Below are 14,762 nucleotides of genomic sequence, written 5' to 3' on the forward strand. Positions count from 1 at the left end.
CGGATGTCACTCAGATGGGAACATGGCACCTAATCTAAAGTAGCCCTCAATCACTGGTTTATTTTTTTCATCCACTCACCATCCAAAATTATATGGTCAGTCTCCCCACCTCACCGCCGCCACACACACATATACCTTTCAACTTCATAGCATATTAACTGCATGAAAGCAGACTCTCCTTGTCTGTCTTCACAGATGTGGCTACAGTGTCCACTATTGAATAGCATATAGTAGGGATTCAATGAGTGGATTCAATGAATTGAGTGAAAGGTGAACTTGGGCAAGGTTTGGAGTCAGAGCAAGCATTCGGTATCATAAGCTATTATTTCCTATACCCTTTGATCATCCTTTCCAGTTCAGTGGCCTGAGAAGGCAAGGGTTGCACATAAAAATTCAGTTATATCTCAACTTATGGGGCTCTTTTATTGCCCCTCACCTCACACCTGTTAGAGGGACCATCTCCAATTGAAGATGATGAAGGAAGAGGAGAATATGGGGGGAAAGAGGGAGAGAGGGAAGAAGGAGCAGCAGGAGACAGCCTTCAGTATAGATTTTATACCAACTATTTTAGAATAAATCTTTAAAATTGACAATGTCCAATGTTGATGAGGTTGTGGAAAACTAGTACAATCAAACTGCAAGTGAAAATAAATGAAAATATCTAGCATTTATTAAGCAGTTCCTCAGTGCAAAATACACGCTTCATTTCATATGGTCCTCACAACTCTATGGGATAGGAACTACTATTGTTCCCATTTTATGCATCAAGAAATTGAGGCTTAAAGAGGTTGACTGTAAAAACTGTAGTTTGTTGGGGCCGGCCCAGTGGCTCAGGCGGTTAGAGCTCCATGCTCCTAACTCCGAAGGCTGCCAGTTCGATTCCCACATGGACCAGTGGGCTCTCAACCACGACGCTGCCAGTTCGATTCCTCGACTCCCGCAAGGGATGGTGGGCTGCGCCCCCTGCAACTAGCAAGGGCAACTGGACCTGGAGCTGAGCTGCGCCCTCCACAACTAAGACTGAAAGGACAAAAAAGTCCTGGAAGTACACACTGTTCCCCAATAAAGTCCTGTTCCCCTTCCCCAATAAAATCTTTTAAAAAACCCACAAAAACAACAACAACAACAAAAAAAAAACGGTAGTATGTTGATACTTTTTAAAAAGCAATGAAACAAGTGATGTACCAATGCTCCGTAACACTTATCTTGTGAATTTGTTTTCTGGATTAAGAGAAGAAAAGAGCTAACTTCACAAAGACTTTCACCACAGCATAATCTTAATTAGCGAAAAAGTTGAAACAACCCGGATGTCAAATAACAAGAGAATTTATACAACATCAACATAATAGACTATCACATGACTATTGAAAGAATAATTATGTAGAGTTTAAATATGGGACAGTGTTTCATGGTGATGAAATTTAAAATCAGACTATGAAAATACAATATAATAATCATTTAAAATATATGAATTTGAATAAGAACCAGAAGGGAATAACTCCAAAAGGAAAATAGTAGTGTTCAGTATGTGGCATTATAGGAGGTTATTTTCTTCTTTTGAAAGTATTTGCTTTAATGTGATTATAGGTTTTTACTTTTTAAAAAAAAATACCCATAATACTAGGAAAGAATACCGAATCAGCCATATATGTGTTCTGCTGAACAGAAACCTCTATTAAATCATTGAACTTAAGTCACTATGTTGATCAATACAAGGCATTTGAGGATCTCAAACAAACGTGAGAAATCCATGTTTAGAACTGGTTTAATGACTTTATCAGAAATTTTGAAGACTCCTGGCTGATGTCGAGTGAGGATCTGTCATAAGTCTTCTCCACATCATGTTCCACCTTCATGCCCAAGTGTTAAGTTAGCAGCTTTGATCAGTCTGGTTTAGACAGTAGTGACTTTATAGTTCTGACTTTTGATCTTGTTCTTGGACGCAGTGTGTCTCTTTCAGAGAAGCCACGTTTACGTATCCAGCTTTGGAATTCTGTGAACACGTAAGAGACTTGGGAAACTTGGGGTTTGCCACTGCTTCTTCTGACTTACGTTCTTCAGTCTCTTGAAGACTTCCAGCTGACTGTGCCAAACATGTTCCTGAAAAACTAAGAAAGACCACGTGTGAGGACTCTGTGTAGATGGGGGTCTCTTGGCAGCACTTTGGGGTTACAGGGATAAGGCTTCAACAGGATTTCAGTTTTAACAACTGTCAAACACAAAGACAACCAAATAAAATTTACCCTGAACTTATGTTATGGATTATCTTCTACCTTAAGTCAGGATTCTGTCAAGAGTGGGGGTGAAGCAGTGGTGAAGGGAGAAGGAATTGGAAAGTTTAAAAACACTAAATATGGAGAAAATTACCCCCACATGCTATGCTTTCTCAAGCCAGCAACTCAGGACTGGTTAGGCAGCCATAATGCTCAGGCATATACATGACTATTTTGACTTTACTAACCTGGAGCTTGGGAGAGGCAAGATTTTATTAAATACTTCAAATTCAGGGATGCCACTACTTGTTTCCTAAAAGGAAAGAAAGCATGAATTTAAAATTTTTAATGATAAACCACTGGCACTATAATTCTAGAACTATGCTTTATATACATATTTTGGTTAATGCAATCCCCTCACCTCACACCTGTTAGAGGGACCATCATCAAAAAGAGATGACAAACGTTGGCAAGGATTTACTATTGGTGGGAATATAAATTAGTCAGCCACTATGGAAAACAATATGGTTTCTCAGGAAATTAAAAATAGAACTAACATATGATCCAGCAATCCCATTTCTGAAGTATTTATCTGAAGGTAACAAATCACTGTCCTGAAGACATATCTGTACCCCAGGTGCATTGCAGCATTATTTAAATAGCCAAGACATGGAAGCAATCTAAGCATCCACCGATGGATGAATGGATAAAGAAATTCGCACACACATACACACGCGCACACACACACACACACACACACACACAATGGAATATTATTCAGCTATAAAAAGGAAGCCATTTGTGACAACAGGGATGGACCTCGAGGGCATTATGCTAAGTGAAGTAACTCAGACAGAGAAAGACATATGCCATATGATCTCACTTATACGTGGAATCTAAAAAAACCAAACTCATAGAAACACTGATTAGATGTGTGGTTGCTAGAAGTGAGTGTGGGGTGGAGAATGGGGTAATTAGGTGAAGGTGGTCAAAAGGTACAAATTTCCAGTTATATAATGTACAACATGATGACTATAGTTTACTGTATATATTATAAATATATATTATATATATTATATAAATTTATAAATATATATTTGAAAGTTGCTAAGCGAGTAGATCTTAAAGGTTTTCAAGATAAGGAAAAAATTATAAGTATATGAGGTGATGGATGTTAATTAATATTATTGTGGTAATCATTTTGCAACATATGCATATATCAAATCATGTTGTACACTTTAAATTTACACAATGTTATACATGCATGTCAATTATATCTCCATAAAACTGGAAAAAGATGTAATCCTTATTACCTATAAAATATTTGGTAATTTTAAATGTCATGCTTTTTATATTAATGCTTTCACTGCTATTTGGCTTTTTATATCTGCTTTTCTACATGAATTATCTCATGTTAGATAAGTTTTTACTTAATATGCTGGCAAACATTTTCTGTCCCTTTAAACCATTAAACAGTACTTGTTTTGAGCTCTATGACTTTAAAACTCAAATACTCTTTCTCAGAAAAACATAGACTAATGCAGACCAAATTTTATATACAGTTGATTCCCCTGAACTTGTACCTCAGTTTAACCTTTGGTATAGACTACCAAGTTTCTGTGAGAAATTCTTAGTTATCCTGAAAGAAGTGAGAAGCTTATACGAGGTTGGACAATTAAGTTGGCAAACTTGTTGCAATGATGTTGCTAACCTTTTTTATATCAGAGGAATTATTTATATCAGAGGAATCATTATGAATTTGTACCAACTGGACAGTTAGCCAAGTTTACTATTTGAAAGTGCTGAAAAGGCTGTATGATAAAGTTAGACGACTTGAACTTTTCACCAACAATTCATGGCTCTTGCATCACAACAATGCACCAGCTCCCACGGCACTGTCTGTGAGGGAGTCTTTAGCCAGGAAACAAATAACTGTATTGGAACACCCTCCCTACTCACCTGCTCTGGCCCCCAGTGATTTCTTTCTTTACCCGAAAATACAGGAAATATTGAAAGGAAGACATTTTAATGACATTCAGGACATGAAGGGTAATACATCGACAGCTCTGATGGCCATTCCAGAAAAAGAGTTCCAAAATTGCTTTGAAGGGTGGACTAGACACTGGCGTCGGTGCATAGCTTCCCAAGGGGAGTACTTTGAAGGTGACCATAGTGATATTTAGCAATGAGGTATGTAGCACTTTTTCTAGGATGAGTTCGCAAACTTAATTGTCAGACCCCATGTCTACTGATCTATTTGCAATACGTGACAATCACTGAAAATCAAGAGATTTGGGAAATGTAAGCAGCTGCTGTGCGACCTCAGATATACAAGTATCATTTAACTTCTCTGGGTTTTATCTCCCTCTTGTGTAAAATAAGGGAATTGAATTGGAAAATCCTTAAGATTCTAAATTTATAAACAATATTTAAGTTGTTTATTCCAATATATGTCAAGATGTTACAAGTGGCTACTTTGTCACACATGGAATATTGAGCTTGATGAGTCCCGACCCATGTGACATTCATTATACTGATTTGAGGATAATATTGTGGGTCTTTTTTAAAAACTAAATTTATTGGAGTATCATTGGTTAAAAACATTATATAAATTTCAGGGGTACAGCATTAAAGTACTACATCTATCTATGAGGTGTGATCAAAAACTACAGTGAATGTTTAAATTCAAAAAAATTTATTACAGTAAAAGACACATTGCCATTAATCCCCCTCAAAATACTCCCCCTCGCTTCAAACACACTCACTCATCCCATCATTCTTGCCACTTTCTGAAGCAGTTCTGGAAGTCCTCTTTGGTGAATGTCTTTAGTTGCGCTGTGTGGCTGCCTCAATGTCCTGAATCATTTTGACTTTGGGGAAGAGCTAGAAGTCACACGGTGCCAGATCTGGTGGTGGATGAAGACACACTGTCATGTTTTTATTGGACAGAGACAGAAATTGCCGTATACCAGAAGCGATACATGACAAGGAGCATTGTCATGATGGAGAATGAAACAGTCTGCCCATTTCTCAGGCCGTTTTTTACGCACATCATTTCTTTTTTTCACCCCCCCTTTTTCTGCCTCCCTCCCACTCTGGTTCAAGCCTTTGTTTCTAGTTATGTAGGACACAGCTCCCTGGCCCATGCTGCTCACATCAGCTCACACCGACCTCTGGCTGCTCATGGCAGCCCAGCTCCAGGGAAAGCCATTGTTCACAATCTTAGCTGTACAGCGTGCAGCTCACTGGCCCATGTGGGAATCGAACTGGCAACCTCCGTGTTAGGAGCACCGCGCTCCAATCACCTGAGCCACCAGGCCGGCCCGCACATCGTATCTTAAACGCTAGTAAAAACACTCACGAAAGAGGATTTCCAAAACTGCTTCAGAAAGTGGCAAGAATGATGGGATAAGTGTGTTCGAAGCGAGGGGGAGTATTTTGAGTATTTTGGCATTAATCAATTGCCATTGATTAATGGCAATGTGTCTTTTACTATAATAAATTTTATTTAAACATTCACCGTATTTTTGGATCACACCTTGTACTCAATGGTGTACTCACCACCCAAAGTCTAGTTTCTTTCTGTTACCCTATGTCTGACCCCCTTTACCCTCTGTATTCTCCTCCCACCTCCTCTCCCCTCTGGTAACCAACACTCTGTTCTCTGTATCTACGAGTCTGAGTTTATTTTTCGTTTGTTCATTTGTAATATTGTGGATGTTAAAACTATTGGTCCTAGTGTATATTCCACTAAGGCTTCTAACTCAGCACCTAGGGTGCTTATTCATGTATGTGTCTGTCCTTCTCTATTAGACTGGGCCTCTGAAAGCAGGGTCTGTCTTCATACTCCTAAGACGTAGCATCATTCCTGCAACTGATGAACGTTTGTTGAATGAATAAGTAAAAGAGTAAATGACAGGCAATGAAGAACGGTTGTAGCTCAAGCAAAGACAAAAACCACTGAAAATTAGGCTACATAATCTGGCGGCTCTACTTTTGACAAAATCAGCAAAATATCTTATATGGCTTGGAAATAATCACCTTTCTGAGAGCAAACAAGATGCAGGTCTTATGCTCATAGCTATAGTACCCAACACTCAGGTTCCACATGAAGCATCCTGGGAGGAAATGTCTAGCATGTGATACAAGCCAGGGAAGAAAGCAAGCAACATGTATCCTGGATTTAAAATGCAAATCTGCTTACTGAAGTCCCTCTTGCTGACTCACTTAACCAACTAGACTCTGGACCTTGTCTGAACCTATACTACTGACCACATCTCTCTGGACCTGGCTACTGGTCTGCTTGGATTTTTGTAACATAATTGCTTTTCTCTGACTCACATACTCTTTTTAGGCTGGATTCCTTGCTAGACCAGACTAGCTTCACTTTCCTCTTTGAACTTCAGATTTACTCATTTCTTAGACAGGGCTGGAACGATACATGGTGAACACGGTTGTTGAGAATGAGGCATACATGTGAAAACATTTAACATTCATTCACTCTCAAATATTAATGGAGCACCTGTCCATAGATACAATGACATGTGAGATACAATCCTTGTCCTCCAGGATCTCATCACTGAGTTGATGAGATAGAAAAGTAAAAGGCAATGACAATATAGTGGGTTAAGGAAGAAGCTATGAGGCATATATAAATTGCTTTGGGATTGCAAAGGAGGAGAGCATCTATTAAAGCTGACCCAATGAAGAGAGATGAAGTCTGGCCAAGGGCAGACTCTGGGTCGGCTACCCTCGTGTGCACCAATGAGATTCTTTGCCACAGTCCACCGTGAGGTCAAGTGCAGGCTACAGCTGTATGAAGGAGATGAAGGGAAGAGAGAACACAGCAACCTTAGAAACCTAAACTTCATGTTAAAAACCTGGTGGGAAGCACACATCTTACCTCTCCTCTGCGAATCTGGATGCTACTTATAATGCGCTCTAGGAAGCCAACCTGCTGTGTGAGCCGGAGACTGTTTTCCTGTAATTGCTTATTTTCTTTATCCAGGAAAAGTACCCTAAGAACGGGATAAATCAGAGGCATAACTAAAAATTTCGGCATCATTACTAAAACCTCAAAACTATGTCCCACTTCCCACTTGTTCTGGGTCTTAGCCCACTGTCCAGATTGTAGAACTCTGGCAGACTAACTCTCATGATATTCCAAAAACCAAGTAAAAATTAATGAGCTTCTGCCTGTACGTAGTCGTTAAATACAGAGAGCAGAGACATACTATGCACAAGAGTATGAAAGGCACTGTTCCAGCTCTTGAGACACTTAAGGGGGGATATGATCGCCTTTAGGAGTGGGCCTGAAAAAATAGACTCTGTGTCCCTTCAAATACTATAACTACACAGTCTGCATCTGGCTCTGATCTCACAGGTCACCCCACACTTTGGTAATAGTAGCAGCAGCAGCAACAGCACAACCATTTACTGAGTATTTACCATGTACGTAGGCCCTGTAATGTAGCCACACAGGAAGCCCTTGAAGCTATTAGCTTATTTAATCCTTACAACAACCCCATGGAATAGGTTGTTATGAAGCCTGTTTTACAGGTGAGGAAACTGAAGCTCAGAGAGGGGAAGGTAACTTGCGTAAGAAGATGAACCCAGAAGGCTGTGGAGCTGGATTGCCAACCCCGGTCTCTCCGAGTTCTATGCCTGAGCTTCTGAGCACTGGACCAGGTCGCTCTCCAACTCCATGGTTCACAGGGCACCCGTGACAGTACAATAGTGTTGGTTGGAGATCTGCGTTTGAGTTCTGGTTCTCCCACTTGCTAGCTGTGTGATCCTTGTCAAATTACTAAATCTGAGCCTCAGTTTTCTTATTTGTGAAGTGAGGAAACATCCTGTAGAAGAAACTTACTCTAAGGAAAACATCCAAGTCCAATCCAGGTGACCAGTGTGCGTGTCTTCAAGAGGGCAAGACAGGAAGTTTATTAATGTTCAGGTAAGGGTAACACGTCAATTGTGTTGGGACTGTCAGGAGCAATGACACCATTTGCCAAGGGCAGTGGATTATACAGAATATAGAAAAGGGTTGACTCAGATAGTGACAGATAATCGGAGACTCTCCAGGCCTGCCTGGAGCAAGGTGCGCCCAAAGCAGTGGAAAGGAGAGCTCCAGTCTTGGCTGTTGAGGTTCATGCACTGCTCTCCACTGACTAGGCTGGTGGGTTCCTAACAGTTTGGACCTTAGCTTCTCACCCATCAAATAAGGCTCCCTCCTAAGACTGGTGTGAAGATTAAATGAATATACAGAGAGAGAGATTAGAACAGTGCCTAGTATAGAGTAACTGCTCAAAAAAGTGTTAATCATTATAGGTATTATTGGTGATACTATCTGTTAAGATCAACCCACTCTCTTTGCTCTAATTCTGGGCTCCAAGAAAACTTTTGATTGTAATGACAGTTTCTTGTAGAGGAGAGAATGCTTGGGCTGGAGGATATGTGAATTCTTGTCTGCTGGGAATAATTCTCATTACAAATTAATACATTTTGTATCCTGTGGGTTTCGTCATTAGTATGAGCCTGATACTCTCCTGTTTTACCTTGATTCCATAGGTATCAAATGATAAAAATGAGTGTCAACACACAAAGGAACAGGCCGGAATGAGCACAGCCAGGTCCTCAAGGAGGCAATGCCACCATGAAAGAGCCTAACTGAATGGCAAGCCCGCCTGCTCCATGATATTTTGCTCTATAATTTCACAACTTCTGCCATTTGTATGAACTGCTGAAAACAGCAGATGGCAGAGCAAGAGTTATGAGATAGGCCACAAACTCAAAGGACAGCCTCTGGAACCATTTCTGGAACCAGTTTGGTAGGACCTCACCTACCTGTGTTGGACTGAAGATATTATGCATTTGTTGTCGTGGATCAATTCTTCTTGTTCTGTGAGCTGTTCCAGAAGTTTTCTTTTTTCTAGGAGCAGGATATCATTTTCGGCAGTGACCTGGTCCTGGAATGCCTTCTCCTAGAGATAGAAAAAGTCCCCTAATTACCACAGCAGGAGAAAGTATAAATTTAAGAGCATCAGCGTATTTATAACTCTGATAGCAAATTCCCCTTATTTACTTTTTCTCTCCTGTCTTTTAGGCTGTTTTCACCTGTTTGTTGACAGTGTCAGCTAGATTGTTCTTCTATATATTTTGGTTATTTATGTCATGTATTTTGTTTGAACATTTACTCATGCTTTTGGGCTAACATTTAAAAATATCTGAGCGTTCAACTTCTAATAAAATCCCAACGATCTCCTCTGTATTTGAACTCCATTAAATATCAAATCACTAACAAATACAGCTGAATTCTCTGAAGCTCCAGATTGAAAAAAATGTCTATATAATACATTTCCATTTGCTTTGTAGTTAAGAGTCTTTCAAGGAAAAGAGAGGAAGATGGGAATTCAGCCACCTCACTTGGCAACCAGTGTCAGGAGCTCAGGTAGCTTGGCAAGTCAAGCATGTCAGCCAGGTACTAAGAATATTCTTGCAATGATGATGCTGAAACAATTTCTAGATGGACATCCTGTTTCATGTTCTACCAACAATTACCCCTGAAAGCAATACTTAGTGAAGTTGTAGCTAAAATGACAAAGGAGTGTATTTGTGAAAAAAACATTTTCTTGTACTGAGTCAATAGATGTTAGTAAATATCACACTTTTATTGAGTTTAGAAGCCCACAAGTGTAGAATTCCCCATCTCATTTCACAGTGACCTGTCAGTGGTAACAAGCAAGTGCTTTCACCTTTACGTATTTGTACCTCACCTGCCAGTGGTGGGAGTGAGTGGGGTGGGAGAAGAATAATGATCTCTGGGAAAGGCGTGAAATCACAGGGCTAAGAGGGACAACTTTCTTTATTTTAAATAATGTACTAATTCCGAGCATTCAGAAAAGACTGTCCATATATGTGGAATCTTAAAAACAAAAAAACCCCACAAAAAACAGACTCATAGATACAGAGAACAGATTGGTGGTTGCCAGAGGCAGGGGTGAAATGAGTGAAGGGGGTCAAAGGTACAGAGGTCAATACAGAGGTCATGAGGATATAATGTACAGCATGTGAGTATAGTTAATAATACTATGATGTATATTTGAAAGTTGTTAACGATGTATGGTGATAGATATTAACTAGACTTATTGTGGGGACCATTTTGCAATATGTACAAATATGGAATAATTAAGTTGTACAACTGAAACAATATAATGTTGGATGTCAATTATATCTCAAAAAGGGAAAGAAAAAAAAACTACTGGCCATCAAAGAGTTATAAGGAAGGAGATTACATTGTGTTCTGAAACAAATCATTCCAGATTTGAAAGTATTTCATCCAGGACCCTTCGGTGTCTAATATTGATATTATTTAAATATATTTGTGGTAAGAATTGAGAATAAAAGGAGCCATCCCACAAATAACTGGATTAGAAAAGAAATTGAATGGGGTAGGCTACTGGCACCCTGTCCTTCGGAAATACCATATTTCTTTGAACCAAAAAGTCAAGACATCTGCTCTAATAATAGTATAAAATATTTGAGGAAATCTGGTTTAGATGGTCAAATCTGAACAACAGTCAGAGGATTCAGCCGGCTCACTGTATATAGAGAAGGCTGAAGAATGAAGCTGAAAAAGGTGGCATTGTTTTCTGGACACTTGGTGCTTAGAAATTGAGCACATCTTTTATATGCTTAGGTCTCTGGTCCATGGGCCCTAAAATAGGTAAAATCTACACCACCAGGTTTGTACCACTGTGGCATTAAAAGATATCATGTGGTCTTCTCTAGGCTAAGTATTTCCAATTCTACTAACAATTTCTCTTGTGAACTATGTATCTACCAACTAACATGCTTCTAAGAGATTTTACATCAAAAAGAAGAAAATACAGCTATGAAAATTTATGTGCCAGGTATCACTTTAGGCATTTCATATTTTAATCCTTACAAAAGCCTGGTGAGGTAGGGATTTATTTCCCAGATAAGGAAAATTATATACAGGAACTTGCACAAGGGCACAGAACGATTAAGTGGCTGGGCTAGACTTTGCATCTAAGTCTGTCTAAGGCCAAAGCCCATAGTGCACGCTTCATGGCAGTGAGCAAAAGGTCCTGTTACTCTTTCTTAGCCTCTGCTTATTTGTGATCGCCAGTATCTTTCATGGAGACCTGTGGTTCTTTCGGTAGATGTATTCATTTCCTAGGGCTGCTGAAACAAATTACCACAATTTGGGAGGATTAAAACAACAGGGATTAATTTTCTCACAGTTCTGGAGGCTAGAAATCTAAAATGTCAACAAGGTTAGTTCCTTCTGGAGGCTCTGTGGGAGAATCTGTTCTATGCCTGTCTCCTAGCTGGTGGTTGCTGGCAATCCTCGGTGTTCCTTGGCTTGTACCGTAATCACTCTAATCTCTGCCTCCACTGTCACATGGCCTTTTCCCCCTGTGTATGTCTGTGTGTGTCTTCTTTTCTTCTTATAAGGACATTAGTCACATTGGATTTAGGGTTCACTAAACCTGTGTATAGTCTGGAAATTCTAAACCTGGAGTCCATAATAGCCCATGGAATAACTGAAATTACATGAATTATTTTGGTATTCTTGGCACAGAGGGATGGTACAATAAAAATTCATTGGGTGTGGAAATGAGCACTTCAGGAGTGAGGACAGAGTTTTCAAAATGCTGAATTGGGCTAGGGGTCTCAAGAAGGGAAAACATTACTGGCCAAGTCAGTTGCTCTCCATTTTGAATTTACGTAGTTTATCTCAAGACCATTCTGCTTTGGACTCCACTCATCTGTCCCCTGTCCTATGTCCCCACACACCAGTAAGTCCCAAGGGCAGAAGGCAAACTTAAAGAAACCATGGATATTTAGAAAAAAGCGTGAAGGCACTGGTTAAGGATTGATAAAGGAATAGCAATCGCCTATTTTCACTGCCATTTAAATAAACAGAAGTTGGAAGCGAAATGAGTTCTACAGAAAGTAGGAATGAGTTACTGAGGGTGTTTTTGAAGTTTGATGAAGGGTGTTTAAGAAATGATATTTTCATTTGAAGGCAAGACACTAAAACTGGCAGTGCAGAATATTTTCAGTGTCCAATTTAGTTTAGCATCACTATAAGTCTTACATCCTTTTTGGCAGGGTTTAAACAATGACTCACATTGAAAGAGGTTTAAAGAAAAGAAATGAAAACATGGGCCATGAAGAGGCCACAAATAAATTAATAAATAAGTGGGCTTTTTCTAAATGATGGACCATCAGCATGAAGAGTCCTCACTGAAGAGTCCTCAGTGACTCTTCACCTTTCTTTTTCTCACCTTTGCTACTTGTTGTCGCAGTATTCCAATTTCACTTTCAAGTTGTTTAATTCTCCCATCTCGTAGCTCCACTTCATGAACTAAACGATCCTTGACTCTGTGAAACTTGGCTTTGTAATGATGATGTTTCTCATTATAGTTTCTGTAAAAGTAAATTTAAATACAGCCACACCTGAACACATTGAACATTTATTTGGCCTCCTCAATATGCACCTTTCTTGGCTTTCCTCTTCTTGCTTTGTTAGGACCTGGCCCCAGATATGGATACACATCCTGCCTCACATCTGGAGGACTTCTTGCCCCTAAGTGGGGGAATGGACCAAAGATCACCTCCTAAAGAACACCAGCTCTGGTCATCCCCATGGACTCAAGTCTCTGGCTTTTCTTGGTCTTGACCTGATGGTTGTGGCATAGCTTTAGCAAACAAGTTTAATTTAGGAAACTCCTTGACTTCTGATCCCTGATACCAAAATTCTGAATCCTGCTCCACTGATTCAGTCATTAATTTTAAAGTTTCTAGGTCTTGACTATACCCTTGGACAGTGATGTAACCCACACAATCTTGTCTATTTTCCAGATAACTGAGTCGGCTCTCAGTCCTTGCCTTGAGGTTGGACTTCTAAATGCCAATTCTATATAGGTCTCTGCTCAAGACTCTTACTCTCATTGTGACATAAATCTGACTTACCGCCAATAAGCACATGAAAAGATGTTCAACATTATTAGCTCTTAAGGAAATGCAAATGAAAACTACAATGAGATACAACTTCACATCCACTAGGATGGCTAAAATCTAAAATAAAGATAATAACAAGTGCTGACAAGGAGGTAGTGGTATTGGACCCCTCATACACTGCTGGCAGGAATGTCAAATGGAGCAGCCTCTTTGGAAAAAGCTTGGCAGTTCCTCAAATGGTTAAACATAGAGCCATATGACCCAGTAATTCCACTCCTAGGAATATACCCAAGAGAAAGGAAAACATATGTCCACAGAAAAAATTGTACATGAATGTTCACAGTAGCACTATTCACGATAGCCAAAAAGGTGGAAACCCAGATTTCTAACAACTGATGAATAATATACATAAACAAAATGTGGCATATACATACAAAGGAAATGGTGACACATGGTAAATTATAGAAAATTTGGGGAAAAATTCAACTCCCAATATGATCAGTATTATACTATTGTTGTACATCCTTCTATCCTTTTTATAAGCATCTTCTGTTTAAACATTGTCTACATTAAAATTTTTTATGCTCGGGGGGCCGGTTAGCTCAGTTGATTAGAGCGTGGTGCTGATAACACCAATGTTGCCGGTTCGATCCCCACATGGGCCACTGTGAGCTGTGCCCTCCTTTAAATATATATATACACACACACTCTTTTCATTGATTATATCACAATCATGTTCCCATGCTGTTATCTAGTGTTCATAGCCACCACCTTTTAGAATTGTAATACGTTCCATCAAGCAAATGCATTACACTTGCCCTAAAGATCTCCTACTGCTTGGTAGTCAGGCTTCTTCCTGTAGAGTCAGGCATGGGGTGAAGAGTATGTTTATACTGGTGAGGGCTTAGAGACTTCCTTTGACATTGCTGGCTGCCTATTTGGTACACCTATGGGTCTGGTAAGTTCTGTTGGGCAACTTGCCCGGAGAACGTTTGGATTTTCTAAGTTCATTTTTGGCTTTGTTAAGTACTAGCATTATGAGGCAGCACAATATTGATGTCTAAAATTTAGGGACAGCTTTTCGCTTATGTGTAAGTAAAACCAGATGGTCTTTCTATTAATTTTACTTCAAAGAGGCAAGGAATTTGTTCCTCTGGAAGAGTGGTTGGGAAAACATGCAAAAAATAAGCATTGTCTGTAAAGGTCAGGGCCGGGATCAGGGGAATGAAAATGAAAATGAAAATGTACCTAGAGTTCTGGCAGTTCTATTTCTTTCCTAAAGCTATAGTTTGCAACCCTGCATCAGAGTCACACGGGGCAGCTCTTAGCAGAATATTGATCTCCATGTCCTATCCCAAAGATTCTGATTTAATTAATCTACCTCGGGGCCCAGGCATGTGCAGCAAGGGTTAGGATCCACTGTCCTAAACACTATGGACAAGTAACATGGGGAAATATTCAGCCTCACTAGCCATCAGAGAAATCCGAAACAAAATGACAATTAAGTAATTTATGACTACAAGTGAACATTAAAAATCACAGCATATGTTGAGCAAAAGA

The 14,762-nt window shown here is 39.6% G+C and overlaps 1 protein-coding gene across 2 annotated transcripts in view; it reads right to left on the minus strand.

The window, feature by feature from the left end:
* Positions 1 to 648: 648 nt before the first annotated feature.
* CCDC30 (coiled-coil domain containing 30) overlaps positions 649 to 14,762 on the minus strand; it is an 89,145-nt gene continuing 75,031 nt past the window's right edge. For both annotated transcript variants that reach the window (XM_081054871.1, XM_081054870.1), the window contains 5 exons: positions 12,527 to 12,668; positions 9,057 to 9,193; positions 7,117 to 7,231; positions 2,462 to 2,526; positions 649 to 2,108 (listed from right to left, as the gene is read on the minus strand). In XM_081054871.1, the coding sequence (XP_080910997.1) occupies positions 1,910 to 2,108; positions 2,462 to 2,526; positions 7,117 to 7,231; positions 9,057 to 9,193; positions 12,527 to 12,668 (658 nt within the window). In that variant the 3' untranslated portion in view covers positions 649 to 1,909. The remainder of the gene's footprint in view (positions 2,109 to 2,461; positions 2,527 to 7,116; positions 7,232 to 9,056; positions 9,194 to 12,526; positions 12,669 to 14,762) is intronic.

This window comes from Rhinolophus hipposideros (assembly GCF_964194185.1).
Source record: "Rhinolophus hipposideros genome assembly, chromosome: 8".
NCBI lineage: Eukaryota > Metazoa > Chordata > Mammalia > Chiroptera > Rhinolophidae > Rhinolophus > Rhinolophus hipposideros.